Source organism: Apostichopus japonicus, chromosome 16 (assembly GCF_037975245.1).
Source record: "Apostichopus japonicus isolate 1M-3 chromosome 16, ASM3797524v1, whole genome shotgun sequence".
Classification (NCBI taxonomy): Eukaryota; Metazoa; Echinodermata; class Holothuroidea; order Aspidochirotida; family Stichopodidae; genus Apostichopus; species Apostichopus japonicus.
The window spans coordinates 27,899,188-27,920,072 of record NC_092576.1 but is presented as its reverse complement, the minus strand read 5'-3'; the positions used below and the strand labels follow the sequence as shown (position 1 = coordinate 27,920,072).

At 41.2% G+C, this 20,885-nt stretch overlaps 2 protein-coding genes across 15 annotated transcripts in view; one reads left to right on the top strand and one right to left on the bottom strand.

Moving 5' to 3' along the window:
- LOC139983754 (vinculin-like) overlaps positions 1–7,708 on the top strand; it is a 61,139-nt gene extending 53,431 nt beyond the window's left edge. For 12 of the 13 annotated variants that reach the window (XM_071997507.1, XM_071997506.1, XM_071997508.1 and 9 more), the window contains 4 exons: positions 1,215–1,330; positions 2,511–2,634; positions 3,696–3,786; positions 4,430–7,708. In XM_071997507.1, the coding sequence (XP_071853608.1) occupies positions 1,215–1,330; positions 2,511–2,634; positions 3,696–3,786; positions 4,430–4,596 (498 nt within the window). In that variant the 3' untranslated portion in view covers positions 4,597–7,708. The remainder of the gene's footprint in view (positions 1–1,214; positions 1,331–2,510; positions 2,635–3,695; positions 3,787–4,429) is intronic. The other variant, XR_011798815.1, reaches the window with a different exon arrangement.
- Positions 7,060–20,885, bottom strand: part of LOC139983753 (uncharacterized) — a 118,221-nt gene continuing 104,395 nt past the window's right edge. For both annotated transcript variants that reach the window (XM_071997505.1, XM_071997504.1), the window contains one exon: positions 7,060–20,707. In XM_071997505.1, the coding sequence (XP_071853606.1) occupies positions 16,550–20,707 (4,158 nt within the window). In that variant the 3' untranslated portion in view covers positions 7,060–16,549. The remainder of the gene's footprint in view (positions 20,708–20,885) is intronic.

Genomic DNA, 20,885 nt, shown 5'->3' with positions numbered 1-20,885 from the left:
AAGAAAAAAGTGAGTTTAGTAAGTAAATTTAAGTAACAAATGACAAAACCCCTTAAAATATGAATAGGAAAAATAAAATGGACGCAGCTTGAAAATTAATATAAAAATATAGATGTATACATACTAAGGAAACATTTTAAAAACAATATAGATTTACAGTGAAATTCCTAAAAAGAAAAAAGTGAGTTTTAAGTAAATTAAAAGTTAGTAAAATAATAGATTGCTTTTGGAAACGAGAAAAGTTTTGATCCATCGTAAAAATAACAAAAAGGTACTTGACACATCGCAAAATTATAGAGTACGTTTAAGCAAGGATACCCATGGTCCTGGAAATTTTACATGATAAAAGTCATGGAAAAGTTAGAAAATCAAATTCCAGGACTTGGAAAATATCATGGAAATAGAATGATTTTTTCTCAAATTGTGTCTACCAGGGACTTTCTTGTTTTTGCTAACATCAAAACTGTTGACAAGTTTTATAAAAAAAGAATTTAAGGCAATTCTTGAATTTGTCGCATGATGTTGCCCAAATGAAGGGAAGGTTGTCTTGATTCAAGTTGTGTTACCATGGCAACTTTTGAAATCAAAATTAATAAATGCAATGCCAACAGATATTCCAAAACCCTATGAAGAAAATGCTGAAATGTGAAATATCTTATAGTCTCTGCCTCACTATAATCTTTGAAATTGCCCAATATGCTCTGGTATGGTTGTGTGACACAGAAAGGCTCTCTATTCTCTGTAACCGTTTTAGCATATCTAGCAGTTTCTTTGTCAACATAGTCCCGTCAAAAAAAAAAAGAGAAATTTACTCTTGGTAAGATTGTGTGGAACAGAAAGCTGCTAGATATCTTCCCTCCCTCCATGACCATTTTAGCATATCTAGCAGATTCTATGTCAATACCATCCCTTCAAATACCCAACTTGCTCTGGTTTGGTCGTGCAATACAGAATGCTCCCTGTTTTCTTCATGGCTTGTGATCATTTGGCACATCTAGCAGATTTTGTGTCACTATATGGTCATTCTTTTTATTTCTGTAATTCTTATGATGCAATATTTTTAAGCTGTAATATTTTTAAGCTGTAATATTTTTAAGTTGTATTATTTTATGCGATTCTGTGAAGTGCTTTGAGATCATTCTTTTGATGTAAAGCGCTAAATAAGAATAAATTATTATGATTATTATTATTATTCTCTTTTCTGTTTCTCACAGAAAGCTGCCTATGACCTTCACGTGGAAGCCCAGAAATGGTCGAGTAAGGGGAACGATCTCATCGCAGCTGCCAAAAAGATGGCGCTGTTGATGGCCCAAATGAGTAAATACGTCAGGTATGTATGTGTGTATGTATGTACGTATTTTAGATCCTCCTGCAAGCAGGAACTCGCGAAGAAGCCTCATTGGCTTATCAAAGCCGCAAGATGACCGAAGTAAGTTCCTTAGATTCATATTGAACGTCCATGATTATGAATTGACAATTGTCAACAACTCTGTAACTGGACGACATACATTGATCTTGGAGTGACTCGAACTGGGGACCTAATGATTGGAAGGCACTGGAAGGCATTGGAAGGCACTGGAAGGCATTGGAAGACTATTAAAAGAGATCTCATTTTCTTTGTACACCACATATTTTTCAATGTTATGCTGCGAGAATGTGTAGACCCCAGAGAAATCTGATTTAAAACAGTAAGAGTTTTATTTGAGAGACAGAAATTCAATGTCAACAATACTACACCTTGGTTCCAACTGACTAAAATTACCATGGTGATGGAGAGATGTTTTCCAGTATTAAGCTGGATTGCTTCAAAAAAATTGATCGAAAAGTGTTTTTTTAAACATGTCTTTCGTGTTTTGTAAATGCAGAAATTAATTTGAATGTTTGCTGAAATTTAAAACGGGTGTGTGACTTTGCGATGTTTGTGATGTCATTGACTTTGTGATGTTCATCGTGATGCAAATTGTTATGCACTGTGTCACTTATATTCTTACACGAGCTAATCGCAAAATCTGCATTCTGTTCATTATTTTCATCATTTTTGAACACCAGGGAATAATTTTCACACTCAAATTTTGCATAGCAGTTTTGAACGTTCCTTTGTAAAATACTATTGTTCCTGTGTACCAAGCTGCTATACATTCTTTGCACTATACATAGCAATTTGACCCTTTTCTCATAGCATCATTTTCTTGTAAACCACATATTTTTCACGTTCCTTTGTAAAATACTATTGTTCCTGTGTAAACAACATTCTATACATTGTTTGCACTATACATAGCAATTTGACCTTTTTGCATAGCATCCTTTTCTTGTAAACCACATATTTTTCATGTTCCTTTGTAAAATACTATTGTTCCTGTGTACCAAGCTTCTATAAATTCTTTGCACTATACATAGCAATTTGACCTTTTTGCATAGCATTTTGCAGTGCAATACCAGATAAATTATTCCCTGAGCACGCTCAAACACTGACGTTAAACTCAACAACCTCGCTTTGTTTTACTCTGCAGGGGTGAAGGTGGGTCTAAGAAGGGACTTATTGACTGTGCCAAAGCAATTGCTAAGGCATCAGATGAGGTGACCAGATTAGCCACAGAAATAGCTAGACAGTGCACAGATAAAAGAATCCGAATGGTGAGTTTTTAATTCCAGTTTCATATCCAATTACAATTCCCTGAACTCCAATCTCAGTCAAGTTTATCGGAGGTTATTGGCCGCAGAAAATCAAATATAAACTCATGCCTGTTTTTTCGGCTACCATTCTTTGATTTTATCTTTCAGATAATTTCAAAATGTGATTACAATTTTCCTGTTCATTTATGTTTTTTTACTTGTAACAAAGTTTGTAGAGACAAAAGTCACTTATTCTCCCAGTGGAAGGAGCACTTTAGAAACTGGAGATAAATCAAATAAGTATCGAAATCACAGAGAATGTACATTCAAGATAAGTATCGACATCACAGAGAAATTACATTCCATATAGGTATCGACATCACAGAGAATGTACATTCCAGATAAGTATCAACATCACAGAGAATGTACATTCCAGATAAGTATTGACATCACAAGAATGTACATTCTATATAGGTATCGACATCACAGAGAAAGTACATTCCAGATAAGTATCGACATCACATAGAAGGCACATTCCATAAGTATCAACATCACAGAGAATGTACATTCCAGAGAAGTATCGACATCACATAGAATGTACATTCCATATAGGTTTAGACATCACAGAGAATGTAAAATCCAAATAAAGTATCGACATCACAGAGAATATACATTCTAACTTCAATGGTACAACTCCCAACTTAAAAATGTGTGGTGTTTAACATGTAAAAGAAATACTTCTTACAAGGAAAAACTTTTATTCATTTGAAAGATTATGTGTAAATGTTTTCTGAATGATTGATTGGTTGATTATTTGATTGGTTGATTGATTTGTTGGTTGTTTGATTCGTTGAATGATTGGTTAGTTGATTTGTTGGTTGATGAGTTGACTAGTTGGTTGATTTATTTGTTGATTGATTGATTGGTTGATTGATTTGATTAATTCGTTGGTTGATTGATTGACTGGTTGATTGATTCCTTGATTGAGTGATTTGTTGATTGTTTGAATGATTGATTGATTGATCGATTGATTTCTTACAATATGTATTTTTATTCTCTTTAATCTGTATTCAATTACTCAGAATCTAATGCAAGTCTGTGAACGGATACCCACCATAGCAACTCAGCTGAAGATTATATCAACAGTCAAAGCAACTCTCCTCGGAGAGCCAGGTACGTTATACTAAATTATTGCTTATAGAGTCAAAAAGATGGTTTTAAAGGTATGCTGTATTCACCCCCCCCCCCTCTCCCCCTACTAGGCTTAGTTTCCTCATCAGACTCTCTAACCAATCACAGGAAACCATGATTAATGTTCATTCCTCTCAAGCGACGCAGAACTTCTTTAAATAACACTGTAATGAGCCTAAAACAGGTATGTAGTGGTCAAAGGTCAAATACCTCACAGATTTCTTTTAAATTCAGGGAAATGTCACACAAAACACATCAAATTTGTTACGGAAGAAATGGTTGGCACAATTTTTTTTTTTACATTCCTTTGTTTTGCAAACAATGACCCTTGACCTTTTTGTATGTGACATCATATTTATTCAGCAACAGGCCAATCACATTCATATTCTAAGTCAGCTGACCCATAACTATACCGACCAAGTGATTTTGCGACCGGCGTGAGCCAGCCGTACCTGTGACATGATACAAAAGTGTCTCGTGATAAGCACCGAAATCTTTTAATCTTTCACCGAAATGGAATAGTCTACTACACGGGAGGGTGGGTAATTTTCCGATCCCATCAATCTCAACTTTTTTTTTCCGATCATAAATTCTGCATCTTTCTCTCGTTTTGCCCTCCGAACAGATGCGGAAGATGAAGAAGAAGCGACCGAGGTGCTCGTCCTCAACGCCCAGAATCTGATGGGTGCCGTCAAGGAGACCGTGAGACAGGCGGAGGCCGCCTCCATCAAAATCCGAACCGAGGCGGGGGTCAAGATGAGATGGGTCCGAAAGAGTCCGTGGTATTCTTAAAGGTCAAAGGTCACTCCTAAACCTCGCTTTTTTTCTCTCTCTCACACCAGTCAACAGCTTAGCGAGATTTAACACTCGAGAACCCGGTAAATTTAGGACGTCACCTACATTTGATTTCGTCCTGAGATACACGACTGAAATTCCCCCGTCGCCCAAAAGAAATTTGCATTTTCAACCAGAACATATAAAAATTGTTGCCTATATGCTATATGGGCAAAGCTTCTATAAAAATGAGTTATCCAGAATGGAATGTGAAAACTGTTTCGAATAGGTCTAAAAATTAAACAACTCTTACTAGTGTCAGTGGAATGAGCAATTTTAAACAATAAATGATAATTTGTGGAAAAATGAGTTTATCATGAAAATAGCAGTAAATGGTCAAACAATATGATGCTTTCTTCTGATGATGGTAATGAGTTAATGTATCATTACTAGTTAATGTTATTCCATGTTACTAGTTTGAGGCGGATAATTTGAGACAAATGCTACCCAGGGAGTGTTGTATAAAACCATTCCTATTACACTTGGAGTAACCCCATCTTCCAAATGGACAGAATTTTTGGGATTTTTTTTTTAGGTCTTGCCTTATTTAAAGAGAATAGATTCATAGAATAGATTAGAATAAATTAGAATAGAAAGAATGGAATAGAATAGATTCAAATTGTTTTTTTTTTTAATTTTTTTTTTAGGTCTTGCCTTATTCAAAGAGAATAGATTCAAACAATAGATTAGAATAGAATATAATAGATTCAAAATAAAAGGGAACAGTAGAAGCTTGATTTATAGTCACCCACTGTCTTAACTTGAATATAAATGTCATTTCTTGGCAATATTACTCTCATTTCCTGGTGAAAGTGACTGGTTTATGCAACTCTGTACTTCTTCCATCACAGTAGAACTATGATGGGGAAATACCCAAAGAGTCATCTGAAAGAAAATGCTAAGATTTTTCTCAAAATGACGTTAATCATAGTTAGTTTTATTCTATATCTAGGCCTAATTGTAATATTACATTTCACAATTTGCACCCCAAAAAACAGAGGTGGGAGAAAACATTTCGTACTGGAGTAATTTTCTACGCATTTACAGCCAAAATAATGCAAGAAAAAACTTTTTGAATTTTTTTTTTAAATGTATTATTATTATTACTATGAACTAATTAAAACATCTTTTGCTTGTAGTGTGAAGCTTTTTATCCTTGTGGTATTTGTAATTTTTATTGATATTATTTTTTATTTTTCTCTTTCTCATTTTACTTACATGTGGGCAATACAACTTTTGTACCTTTTATTTAATTTTTCTTTTTCATCCAATTATGTGATTGAGTTTCCTAAAAAGTACCATTTATAAGCCTTCTGCTGAAAATTGCAGACAATTTTGCCATCATGGATGACTCAAATTTGTCTAACTTTTTTGCTTTTAATTTAAGGAATTCGTCCATTTTTAAAGTGGTTAGGCTTCTGTGGATTTGTATGTCACTTGATGAACAATGCAATAGGTGTACTATATATACACAGGGAAGGAATACACAGGGATAGGGTAAGCATACAAAGGGATGGAAAAGGACTACATAGGAATACAAAGGGATGGAGAAGGTTTACACAGGGATAGGCAGGAATGCAAAGGGATAGCAAGGAATGAAGAAGGAATACACAGGGATAGCAAGGAATGAAGAAGGAATACACAGGGATAGCAAGGAATACAAAGAAATGGAAAAGGAATACCCAGGGATAGCAAGGAATACAAAGGAATGGAGAAGGAATACACAGGGATAGCAAGGAATACAAAGGAATGGAGAAGGAATACACAGGGATAGATAGGAATACAAAGGAATGGAGAAGGAATACACAGGGATAGCTAGGAATACAAAGGAATGGAGAAGAATACACAGGGATAGCTAGGAATACAAAGGGATGGAGAAGAATACACAGGGATAGCTAGGAATACAAAGGAATGGAGAAGAATACACAGGGATAGCAAGGAATACAAAGGAATGGAGAAGGAATACACAGGGATAGCTAGGAATACAAAGGAATGGAGAAGAATACACAGGGATAGCTAGGAATACAAAGGGATGGAGAAGAATACACAGGGATAGCTAGGAATACAAAGGAATGGAGAAGGGTTGGAATACATCTAGTGCAGTGGGTGGGTGGATTGTTTTTTTTGCAGATTGCAGAAAAAGTTATCTAGTTACGATGCTTGCCAACAGAGGTGGATAAGGTTGTTTTACATTTAACACCGAGTCACTCGTCCAAGCTAGTATCAATTCGTCATTGAATGAGGGGTGAGAGAGGGGGAGGTGAGGGGGTGTCTAGTAGGTGGTGGCTGGGTCCTCATGGAGGATCCTGGGTAGGTGGCCTGGAAGTTTGCCGACCTCTGCTCTAAATCACAGTGCTTTGTATTGCTAAGATATTTGATAGAAGCAGATTTATACTTATTTAATTTTTTAACTTTTTTTAAAATTATGTTCTGAAATGTGTATGTCATAAACGTGATAGACTATCTTTGTTATTTTATTTTGCTATTTTACTCCGAATGTGTCTTGACTGGACTTTATATCTCTAAATAATTATTCATCCAGCAAAAATTTTGTTTTATGAGGTTAACTCAAATGAGAGTTGGTATTATTTTATTTTATTTGAGGGGGGTGGGGTGGAGGGGGTGAGATGGAGTTTTGTTGCTTATATTGCTTTAATTTCTAGAAGAAAGTTTAGAAATGTTGAATGTAACTTTTCTCAATCAGGTCAGCCTTTTCTTTCAAATCGAATCTTCTTATAAAAGCAGAAACAAGTAAATATATCAGAAGAGGGCAATATTGCAAATTGTGTTCACAGATTACAAAAAAATTACAAAAATTTATAATTTTAGCTAATGAAAAAGGGGCTGATTCACTATGTGTGCTGGAAAAAAATGCAATGACTGCTATAAATTGAAAAGGTTTAACAAGGAATTTTTTTTTTCTTTTGAAATACCTCCATAAATAAATCATAGTTTCATATTGACGAGTATTATGTATGTATGACCCTACTGCTTTGTTACTTTATACTGCCTTAAGTTTAAAAAAAAAATAAAGTTATGATATATGTTCGTTAGCGTAAATAAGACAACATTTGCACCGGCAGCAGAAATTGGGAAAATTTACTAATTAAAAATTAACAACCATTTAATCACCAAATTGGATAAATTTAGGAATTATAGTAGTTCTCGGACATGTTGGTACATACTACTTAAAGGCATTGAAGACTCACCCCAAACCGCGTGCGGCCATCTAAAAAAGTTAACTTTCTGTTGCTTGCAAGTGAAGTTTTCTGCTTGTCACTACAAAATGCAGACAGTAATGAAACGTGATACCTTGTTATCTTTTATCTGGACCTGAGATATCCATCGCTGTATTGTTTGTACACTGTGCTGTGGGTATTGACAGCAGCTGTATGTACTGATTGGTCACTAGTGTCTAATTACCGAAGGTAGCAAGCTGTGTGCTTATTTTGTGGGATCTATGGTGGTGTCTTACACTTCTGTTACACCTCATTCGAAACTAGGTCAGACTACCGGCATTAGACGTTTCTTTTTGCGCGAGTCTTCACTCCCTTTAAGATGTAATACTTTCTACTCTGAGACCGAAGTACCTAGAGCCATTAACACCGACAGAACTAACCTAGTATAAGCTTGTATAAAGTATTTCTTTGCTGGTATTTAAATATGGCAAATCAGTTTCACTCTAAAAAAGGTTATAATTTTTTGGTATTTTATCTTTAAAAGTTTTTTTTTTTTTTTAATTTTCTTTTATTAATTCATAATTTTAATTTATTCCATCGATAGCTTGTCGTGTAATTTTTCGCACATTAATTTAGCGCACTGACAACAACGACCTGCCTTCTGGTATAGTTTGCTATGAATCCTAGTGCCTTGTCTCTGCCGTTAAATATCATATGTTCGCCTTCAAAAAATCAAATTTATATTTCCGTAAAAACGTTCTAACTTCAACAGAGAATATTTAAGGAATATCGTCCACGGAGAAAAATATATCTTTTCTTTTCATATTTTTTTTCTTTTCAAAATTTGCCTATCAAAGTATTTTACTTGGAGTGGGGTATTCATGTTGAGAGCAGATATACTTCTCAATTACCAATACTTTCAACTTCTGAAATAGTTACCGAATCGGTGCCTAGATATCTGGATAGTTTATTTAACCTTTACGAATGCAATGTCATATAGGTAATACCCAGTGGGGGGGGGGGTTTGATGATACATCAAACCCCCCCACCACCTCCCCCCTCATCCTCTGAAGGTTTATCAGAAGTGGCTCATTTTTAATTAGACATGGGGTTGTGATACATTTGGGGGGGGGCAGGGAGGGGGGTTTATGTTAGATGTCCCTGAAGAGGACATTCCCACACCAGTAAAGCAAAACGAGTCGTTTTCGAAACGTCTTGTTAGTCAGACTTTTTAGGATCTGCAGTCTGCATAAGTGGAAATTATTCTGACAAGATTGTTATAAAATGGATAGTAGGCACATTCTGTATACTTCTAATCAAGATTAAACTTTGGTTTTTTTTCTCTTTTCCTGTTATGAGAATTCTTTTGGCTCCTCGGCACTATTTAAATAAGCATAGGTTTACCCTCAAATATTAGGCTCACACCCTCCCTGCCTTCAGCTGTTAAAAGGGTGGTTTATTTTGAGGGTCTCTCCATGCCAAATAGGAAACACATCACCCCCTCCCTTTTTTTCTGCTCAAGTCCATGGATTGTGTCACTGTCATTCCTGTGGGAATGCCCAAGTCTAAAAACCTCGCAATATTGGCCCAGAGTGACCAACTCCGACCTTGATTAATATTTCTCGCAAATGAAGTCTCCTAAACTTGCAACAAGTCGATGGCTTATTATTTCTGATGTGAGTTTATATTTGTCATAAGATTGCATGTTCTATGGTCTTGTCTATACTTATTAAAGGGAGTGTCCAGTCAAAGGGAACTTCTGTTTCCATGGCTCGTTATGATTTGCATCGTTGAAAATATTCAGGTGAATATTGTTTTGTGAAATTTGTTTTTGATTGGATGAACAAGAAAAAAATCAGTTTTTGGGAGGTTAATTAATAAATAACATTTGAAGTTAGAACAATTTTTACCACATGTGATTTTGGTTATTGGTTGGTAAATGAGAATTTGGAAACAAACAGTCGTAAGGTTTAAGAAGCACACTGGCATTTCTGGTTTTCTTTATTTTCATTTTTTAGGTACGCACCGGCAATTTTCGACTTCAAAATTGAGACGCATTTCAACATTTTTTACAGAACAATCAGTAATATATTGTCAATTTCATGACCCCCTTTAGGGTTAAAAGTTGAAACCCTTTCCAAATCATGGTTTAAAACAATTAAGTGAAGGGGAAAAAAAGAAAAACAAACATTTTAAATGTCAGTTTTCAACTATGACATCACACCTGTTTGCTTCAAGTCCACACTCGCCGTAAAAAGGTTTACACAAAGTGTTGACAATCTCAACTATGAAGAACTCTAAAAGCTAATTTTTCATTCAACTTTTAATTGCAGACTTCACCAGGATGGTTAGAAGTCAAAAAATGAAACTCCCCACCCCACCCCTCCCCTACCCTTCTAAGTTGATCAACACCTTGGAATCATAGTCTACTTTGTTAAGCCTTGTTAATACTACCCACTGAGCTTCTGTCATACGAGATTTATCGACAAAATTTTTGAAAAATAAATTCACGATTAAGAGTTATAATTATCTTTTACAGCTTTTCCTTAATAGCATAGATGGCTTTCATGGTAGAAATGTTTTCACATTATGTTGTGTTGCCATTAACATTACATAGCATAGTGTAACATATGTTATACTTGTCATTAACCTGTTTTCTTTTTACTATTTTTTTCTTTCTTGATCATAGCATTTTGAATAATAATGAACAAGAGGTGCATATGAATATGTGTGTTTGTGTCATGTTTATATTTGGGGCCGTGGAGGTGGGGGGGGGGGTAGGGTGGTTGGGTTTGATAAAATAGTTTTCTCTTGCATTAATATACAAATGCCGTGCTTGACAAGAATAGTCCCGAGGCAACTCTAATTTTGACTCATTAAAGAGAAACATATTCTAAGCATAGATTTTAAGTTTTTAAGACTTCTACCGACTGGATTTTGAGATAATGAGAGTTTTCTCATGTTTCATAAGGCCATGTTTGACAAAGAACATGTGGAAAAGTAAATTTCAAATATGCCCTCGTAAAAGAGGCATGTATTCTAAAGATTAATTTTAATGATACAAAGACTGAACCATATGTGAAATTAATGCAAATCTTTCAAATTTTTCCTTGATTTTCATTTACCTATTGATTCAAATTTGGAATTGGTATAAAAATAGTTCAAACTTCATTCCCAGAGAGGGTGTGAAGATATTGTTAAGCATTCAACATTTTTTATAGTAGAAAATTTGATACAGAATTCCCAATGCAAAATTGGATGGAAATTTTTTTAAATTTCGAAAATGGAAAATTTCCCAAAAAACAATTTTGTAAATATGCATTTATGACATCACAAATGATTGCTTCAAGTTCACTTTTGGGGCCTTTTCAGTATACAATTTTGGCACAAAATGTATTTTTATATAAAAATCTCAACATTCATTTCTTGAAAATGGGCATATGGCATGCTTAGAATTCAGTTCCTTGTGTTTCTTAGTCCAAAATTTGGTTAACCTCTTGACTTTTCTTGCAAGCTAGAATATGTCCACAAAGGTCGCAAAATGTATTCACAGAGGGGGGATAAATGTTACCTTCGGCAGTCTCACCATGTTTACGTGCAACAAGGTCATTAATTTATGGTGACCATGTTGTTTTCAGAAATATCCGGGACATTTTGACCATACGCTGGCATCAGTTGGGTATTATACCCCCAAAGTTGCTCCCCCCCCCAAAATTCAAAAAAATTAAATCGATGTGCAAGCTCCAAAAAATGGTTAACGACAAGTTGGACGCAACAGAAGAATTCGGAAGACAATTTGTGAGGTATAAACGGCCGTTTCTGTACAAGTTTTTTATTCATTTTTTTAATTTTCGTCTTTGCAAGCCATAGGGCGTCGTCAGCATAGTACACAAATTGTACAGATAAATCACGCCCGTCCGTCCGTCCGTCCGTCCATATTGATACATCTGCATGCTACTTTCTGCACCAACATAAACCCCAAATGAGTCGGTGGTGTACATAATCATTCACAAATGTTTCGACGTAAAGTAGAGAAAGTTGAGAGGAAAAAATAATAATAATCATCATCATCGTAATAAATTGGGGAAGAAAAAGGGGTGGTGGGGGAAAAATTCCCCCTCCCCCCTGAAACAACAAATTTCACGACTAACGAAACGACTTTGAAAAAAAATTGTTAAGCTATTTCTACTTCTGTACATACAAACTTCTGTACACATAAACATTTTCGTCACGCTTCGAACACTTAATTATTTTAACAAAGTTTATACAAAAGAAACGAAAAAAGGTCTCTTCTATTCTCTAAAAAGTCATATGATGTTCCTTGTCAGCAGAAGAAAAGGAGAAAAAGAGAGGCAAAAAAACCGGAAGAACATTTTCAAAAAAAAGTTCTTTCATTTCAATTAATTTACACACCTTTGTAAATCACCCCCTTATGCTGTCGTGACATGGCCATTAAAAAAATTTCTACCCTCGTCTAAACTTATGCATATTCAACGATGAGGCAAAATATCTGTGAAGCCCGGTTGCATGTCGTTCATTTTGCAACTTCATCTTCCACCAAAAAAAAACAAAAACAGGGGAGAAAAAATATCTAAGCTATTGCTGTCTTGTTAGTTATTTTTTGATTTTTTTGATTTCTCAGTAATATTTTAATATTTCTTAAAAAACCCAAAATCTATATATCAAAAATGTGAAATATGGAAAGTGGGCAAAAAGGTACTAGGATAAAAAAAAAATTTAAATAAAAATGAAAAAGGTTTGAAGATGGATGAGAAATGACGTCGCAAGAGATCTGCCGAGCGTCTAAATATTACTTTAACCCAAAAAAATATATGTAGACTGAGAATCCAACGAAAAGTGGGCATGGAAGCAGAGAGATTCAACAATGCTTAAAATAAATCTAGCTTAGTCTAACAATTGGCTTCTGGCCAGCAAATCTTAATTTTCGAGGTGCTTTATTTTCACATAAAACTAAAAAAAAAAAAAAAAAAAACTCTACAAAAAATCAAGGTTTAATACTTTCCGAATTTCTATATCCCCTGTTGAATAGATACTGTAAATAGGTGGAATTTGATTAAAGACCCCCTTTAAATTTCACTCCAACATGCCTGAATCCCTATCACCTCACCATTCCCCCTCCCTTAAAACACCCCCTCCCCCCTCCAACCACCCTTAATACCTTCACCCCTACAAGAGTCAATACTCTCTCAAGGTTACAAAAGCTGAGAATAAATAATACAGGGGGGGGGGGGATATTTCAGCAATGTAATCCATTCACAGTGAAAGATTAGGAAGTTGTTTTCGACACACTTTGTCCAAAGTTAACTTCAAATATTTTCTGAGATTTACCACGGATATGAGCAGTCAATCGAGACAAATAGCTGAAAATGACTGGAATCAAACCCAGTCTGTTTGCAAAGCTTAAATCATGTGAAACAATGCTTACAAAGACCTTCATGTTTATTCATTATGCAAATATGTACCACCCTAACACTATGCTCACCGAAGCGAGTGGGACCATACGCTATGACGTGAAAATCGATGGGATTAGTCTATGCATCATCTGATAACTAATTCCAAGCACTACATTTGAATTTTACACAGAGACCCTGTTCATCAAAATAAATTGTTTGAAATGGAAAAATGAAGAAAAAACCCTGCACTCCAACATTTATTCATTTTGTCTAAAGAAAACAACGCACAAATGTCTGTCGACCTAGGGAATTGATATGATCTCATTAGCAACCCCCAAGACAAAGTTGGTGTACCACACAACCAAGCTTTCCCTGTGAAATTCACTTCACAGTGTGCTTCTGTGTGAGATATCCTGATAACTCCACAACCCAACTAATCAAATTCTGTGAAATTGATCTCAAGCCTAAGGTTGCATTTCCAGGTCAAAGAGGCAGCAGACACTTTCTTATACAAGTTAGTATGGTAATAGAGGGCAGCACAGCCATATTATCCATCTATTGTCTGAAACATACCTGTATATAGCCACAGAGGGCAGCAGGCATGTTCTCCTTTAAGTTAGTATGGTAATAGAGGGCGGCACAGCCATACTATCTATCTATTGTCTGAAACACACCTTCTGTATATAGCCACAGAGGGCAGCTGGCATGTTCTCCTATACATTTGTATGGTAATAGAGGGCAGCACATCCATATTATCTATTTATAGTCTAATAACACACCTTCACATCTTTTGTTGCTTCTGTATAAATCCATCTATATTCACACAAATGATAATGATTATTCTACTCTCTTAACCCTCACAGTGTCTGGGAATATTAAAAAACTTAAACAAACCCAACCCAAACCTACACCCGCCTCCCCCCCCCCATCTCCCCCCTCCTCCTCTTCCTCCTCTCCTGATAAAAGGTGTCATTTGACAGTGAAATAACAAAATTATTCTAAAAATGCTCTCTCCTTGCACAGTTCTCTAGGACTGTCTTAAATGTAGCAATACTTAGCACCACTCGAGAACACCATTACACACACAGCTAGACATATCAACCGACCGACTTAATACACCCCTGGATCAATGAACCACTAACATAACCACCTCTCTACCTCACCATTGTGTTAAGAGGGGTTAATACCAGGCAGGGGGTCTAGTTGAAGCCCATGGGAGGGCATACATCATACCCCACTTGCCTCACAATTCTGTTCTCTGTTCCACAATCTGGGCATCTAACTTAGAAGACTACTAAGAAACTAACAAGCTTTACAAACCGTTTTCATTTCTCCTTGTTTCCCCACTTTTTCTTCTTAAGATTGCCCCTTTCCATTTTCAGAGACCTTTACCCTACATTAATGTCTCATTTCTGTCTGTATCCTAACATTACATTTGAGTCATCTGTACACCCCATTGCAGGGATGAGCCTGGGGTAAAAAAAAAAATTCACGGCACCGTGCAAAAATTGCGGTATAGGCTCCAGTTTGAGTATGCTACAGTGTGTTAGGATAACAGTTTTTGTCCCCATGGTAGAAAAGAAATCATGGATATTCAGCGAATTCGCGGAAAAAGCTCATGCCTGCCGTTGTCAATGCATTCCCTCCTTTTTTAAGAAAAAACCCATCTCAAACATACGGCCAAGCAGAGGTCTTGCCACAGACGAAGAAGTCGCATTTGTAAATAGTGTAAAACTGCCTTCATATACTACAAATGTTTAATACCTGCTGCCCTATATAACCTGTAAAACCCCCTTCACCCACCCCCTTCCCCCACCCCACCCAACCACAATCTATGTTAAATTACATTTACATTCACAGGGTCATTAGGAGACCTACAAACCATTCTTTTTCTCCTTTGCTTATTTTCCTTTATAAACCTTGATTGAAATAACAGAGTGTAACACAGTCAAACAATTCTTTTACCATAGACATTTTTACTTTGTCAGTCCCCTCATAGTGGATGATTACAACATCAATCTATGTTTAGGGTACTCCAGTAAAAGATTAGAGGTAAAACCCTTGCTTTGTACTTCAAATGACCCAAAACCATGAGGCTTAACACCTTTAATATAACATCACCACCTGATGACATCACAAAATCTTCTTCAAAAGTATTTCCTTCCAGTGCAAAAGGTATATTAAAATTGACAATAAAATTGCCCCTCACCCCAGCAAAGTTGTATAAATATGTTCACAGCTGTAGCCAGCAACTAATGATTCTTGCCTTTAATTCACCTGTGGTCATGCAATTTATTCTAATTTTGGTAACTGACAATCGTCAAGGATTCCTGCACCCTCCCTTCCTCCCCCCACCCCCCATTCCTCACATGGATCTTCTCCTCCAACCTCTCCTGTCCATGATGATCTCGTTAAGGTATTGGAAAGTCTTGGAAACAACCCCCGACTTGAGATTTCAGAAGTGTGTGTGTGTTTTTCTTATTTAAGTACATCGTATCCCTGACACATAACGGTAATTTCTACACCTAGCTGAAATCCAACATCCAGATGTTTGTCATTGGACGAGCAAAGACAGATTTATCAACAACAAAAAAAAGTGGTTTGGGAAGATTATCCAATGGTATTTGTTTACTAATAATACTACTAATATTATAAAAAAAAAAATTAAAAAAAAACCTGACATAGATTTCTGTCTCCTAGCAACAGATTTTGTGCTTCAAGATTTGACATTGTTAATATGGAAAAAAAAAAAAAAAAATATGATAAATTCATTAAGAGTTATTAGCTTGAGGAAACAAAACAGTGGTAAGCAGCATATCTCTCTCTTTCTCCTTAAAAACTACTTATGATGTCTGAAAACTACGGTTTTAAAAATTTTATCGACCGAACGACGACGGCAGAAGAAACTAATCTCTGCTCCGCAGATATCACAATGATTTGGCGGCAGTACTGGTAAAGGTTCCGTCGTCGGGGCAACCTGCCTCCCAATCTCTCTCGTCTCTTTTTTGTATTATCTACGAACCTCTTGATCAGCCTCCTAAGAAGGGCCCACATGTAGGGCAGTTCGTCTTCTGCCCGTCACAGTTTGGGACTGCAGCCTCTTGACCCTTGACCCTTTTAACCTCGCTGCGCTGTCACCACTCTCTGTCTCTCTCGCTGTCTGTCTGTCTGTCTGTTTCTCCCGCAGAGCTTTTTGAGAACTCGACCAATCGTGTGCTGCCACAACCTGCTCTTCCGTTCAACAACTCTGGGAACTCGGCGCGACTTCGTTGCATGGGTACCCTCTCACCCTGGGGTGACCCTTAAAAGTTCCTCGTCTCACCTGGGCATGTTGTACCCGGGGCCCATCGGCCCTCCCATGGCGGTCATGCCGGGGACGGGCTGTGGGCCGAACCCTGCCTCCATGTAATCGCTCTGCATGGCCGGTCCCATGGGGATGCCGGGCATTCGGCTGTGTCCCACGTGTTGCATGGTGCCATACGGCATGCCCTGTCTGGGTCCCATGTAGGCCACGGGACTTGGCCCCCGGGGCCCCCCGTGATACTCCCCGTGGTGGTGGTACATCATGTCACCCTGCATCATCCTGGGGCCCATGCTCATACCCTGCATACGATGTGGCCCCAGGGCCTGGGTCAGCGAGGGACTGGTGCTGGGTCCGCTGGTTATCATCTCCATAGGGAATGGCATCTGTATCTGCTTGGGTCCCGGAGGTGGCGCCGGGGAGGGTTGATTCGGTGTCGGATTCAAGTGCGGGTTGCCACCTTGCCCCTGGACGCCGCCCTGTGAGTTGGCGGTCCCCGGCGGAAAGTACTGCAGTGTCTTGGTGGGGCCTTTCCCGTCGGGAGGTAGAGGAGGTGAGAACCTGGTCTGCAGCAGAGACAGTGGGCTGGTCGGTTGCGGCTGGCGCATGCTGGCCATCATCTGCCGGCTCATCGGGTGCTCCATGACCTGCTCCATACCGGCTCCATCGGGCATCATGGCACCCCTGACGTTGGGCATACTCCCCTCCACCATGCCACTTGTGTCCATCATACCAGCTTTGGGGTTGGCGAATCTGCTAGGCATGCCCCCTGGTAGGTGGTTCCCCATGTCCATGTGCCCCGGCATGCCGTCCATGGCGTTTGGGTGTCCCGGTCCGATGCTGGAAGGGATCATGTGACTTTGAGCCTTCTGGTGGGACATTATCATCTCGGGGTTGCTCATGGGTCCCAGGTGCGGTGACATCATACCGGCCGATGAGGGCCTGCCGTGGTTGGTCATCATTGGTCCGCCCGACGACGGCATGCCGTGTCCCGGCATGCCGTCGTGTCCCATCATCGGGTTGGTCATACGCATCACCGGCGACATCATTGGTCCGTTCGAGTTCATTGGTCCTCTGCCCTGCGGCGTCATCATCCTGGCCGAGGGTGACATCATGACCCTCTCCGAGGTCATCATGCCCGATGGTCCGTGATGGTCGATCATGTGGTGGTTGTGCGCCATCCCTGCCTGCGGCGTCATTCCTGCCTGCGACATCATGGCTGCCTGAGATGCCATCATGTTGGCGGCCTGAGAGGTCATCATGCCGGCCTGCGTCGCGCTCATCGCCGCCTGAGACTGCAACATGTTAGCCTGCGACATCATGTTGGCTGGGGAGGACATCATGTTGGACTGCTGCGACGTCATGATGTTCGACTGCGACGTCATGTGAGGCGACGAGATCATGGGTTGAGATTGCGAGGTCATTCTGGGCTGAGATGTTCGTGCCTGCGATATCATGTTGGGCTGCGATGCCATCATACTGGACTGCTGCGACGTCATCATGTTGGACTGCGACGTCATCATGTTGGACTGTGACGTCATCATGTTGTTCTGCGACGTCGTCATCCGATTAGACTGGGTCATCGCAGCCTGACTGTTATTCATCATCGTCGGAGGTATCATGTTTCCCTCGGAGGACATCATGGCACCTCCCTGCTGGGCGGCCATCATCTCCGGATTCATGGGACTGCGGTTGATCGGCGACGGTCCAAACTGCTGCTGCTGCATCCGGTTGGGACCCTGCGGCTGCTGCTCCTTGGACATTGTCTTCTGATAGAACGTTGACGTGTACTGCTGGAGGTCCTCCCCTCTCGGTGGGAAGTTGGGCGCCTTATCTCTGTTGAGCTGGCTTGTTGGGAAATTGACCAGTTTCTGCTGCTGCTGCTGCTGTTGCTGGGGTAGGATGGTGTCACCTCCTCCTCCTCCGGTCTTCCTCGAATCTCCATTGGAGGATGGATTCTCAGAACTTTTGTTAATACTATTTTGTTCCAAGGTCGGCTTGGGACTGCACCTTTGGTTACCCGAGGTCGCCATAGCCTGTTTGACCGCACTCACGGCAGGGGTGGGTGTCCCTGGATTCGGCGTCCCTTGCCTCATGTTACCCGGTGTTCCACCTTGCATACTCGGATCGACTACCGGCGTACCCGGTTGGTTCGGGTGGGGTGAGTGGACCACCATACTGCCCGGTTGGTTCGGGTGGGGTGAATGGACCACCATACTGCCGGGGGTGTGGACCATCGTGTTGCTGAGGGGTGCATTCTCACAGCTCTGCGCCATGGACATGCCGGGACTGTTAATACTGGAGGTCATTGCTGGTGCGCTCATCGGTCCCCCCGACATACCTGCGCTGCCCGGATTCATCCCTGAGGTCATGCTGGGGTTGGAGCTGGCCGTTAGACTAGCCGGGGTGGGGGTGGACGCCCTGTACGGTGTGCGGATCGGACTGCTCTCCGGCGACAGAGAACCCTGCATGGGCATGGAACCGCCTGGCCCCATCGGCCCCATCTGAGCACTGGGCAGTGAATTCGACCTGGCTAACCTCTGGGGTGGTTGTGCAGTTGACATCCCATGGGGAGACATGGGGCCGAACGACCCCGGCGGACCCCCTCCTCCGGGGGAGTAGGAGCCGGACATACTCGCCCTCCTCTGTAGTATACTAGCCGCACTGGCGTGGTAAGGTGGGGGTGGTGGCATCGTCTGGCCCATGGCTTCACCCGGAGGGAATGGCCCATGACCGGGCCCTGGTCCAAACCTCATGGTGGGCCCCCTACCCGGAAAGTCCATCATGTGACTGTGTTGCATCTTGGCCTGTTCTTCCATCATCTTGCGTTGCTTCTCGACGTAGAAGTCTTGCTGGAGCTTCACCCAGGCCTTCTGCTCGGGTGTCATGGAGTCAAAGTCCTGCGGTAGAGGAGGTGCCTGCGACGGCTGGGACATCATGAACCTCTGCTGCTCGGCGGGCGACATGCCTCTCATCGCCTCGGGCGGTGGATGCGGCATGCGGGGATGTGGCATGCCACCTCCCATCATGGGGTGAGGCCCGCCTGGACCCATCATGGAGCCGGGTCCCATGGGTCCCATCATCATGCCTCCCGAGGGCGACACCATACCGGGACCCATCTCCTGCGGTGGCATTGTCCCGTGGGGGGACAGCATCCCTCCTGGAGACGGCGACGTGTTCTGATGCTCCTCGGGGAAGAGAATCTTCTGCATCTCCTTCAGTGTCCTCAGCCTCTCCTCTCGATGTCTCATCTGCTCCGGTGTCAGGTTGTCCACCGGCTGGCCCGTGTTGAAGTTGGCCAGGTCGTAAGGAGGACCGCCCATATGTACTGGAAACTGGTCGTGCGGGTTCTGACCGTTTGGACTCATGAAGGTCCGCTGCGCCATCATGCCGTCCGGCCTGGGTGGCATCATCCCGGGGCCCTGGGGTCCCATGTTGCCCCCCAGAGATGGGTTACCCATGGCAAACTCCTGCTGGGACCAGGACGGCGCCATCGTGCTCATCATCTGCCTCTTGTTAGCCGGCGGGTTCTCCCACAAGGCACTAGGATCTAGATTCTCCGTCTCCGTGGTGGTGGGCCCCCCGACGCCCGCTTGGGTCGGCATCCCGGGCCTGATCGGCATCTGGGGGTTCTGTGGAGGGTATGGTCCGCTACCAGGACCGAAGGGTCCTCTTGGAAAAGGTGCAAAGCTTGGTCCTGACGGTGGCATGCCTTGCTGCATGGCCATGTTGGCTCCTACAGGCGGCATGTTGGGGTGCAGCGGTTGCGAAGATGGCTGTGGCCGTTTCCTTTTTCCTTTCTTCGTCGTGCCTGTCCGCGTGGGCTTGGAGGGTGGCGGGGCACTTTCGGATGCAGCCTGGGGTCTCGAAGGTGGTGCGTCCCCGACACCTGGATTGCTACCCTGCGGCGTCCTGGGGTTGGATGAGGGTTTGGCGGTGGGTTCCGGGCCGTTGGTGTCCTCCTTTGGGCCGTTGCTGTTATTCGATGGTGTGGCGGCATTTTCGGCACCGTTGCTGGTATGCTTGAGGTTCTCGGCGCCGTCTGTCTTTTGTGCAGCTGCTGGGTTGCCCGGTGTCGGGTTGCCAGCGGTGGTATTGGAGTCCCCCCTGTCTGCCTGGGGTGGTGTCGGGGTACTGGCGGGTGGCTGGTTGTTTGCAGGATCGACCTTGATATCCTGGAAAGAGAAACAAGTTGAAACGTTTATCGGTTAAGTTACCTGAGCAATGAGTCACCTAACTACACACCCTTACCTCTGTTAGTTACCTCTAACCATTCACTGCTGCTAATAGCAGCATCCTGTATCTGGTCACCAACTTTTGAAAAGTAACAAACTGCATATACCAAGATATCAC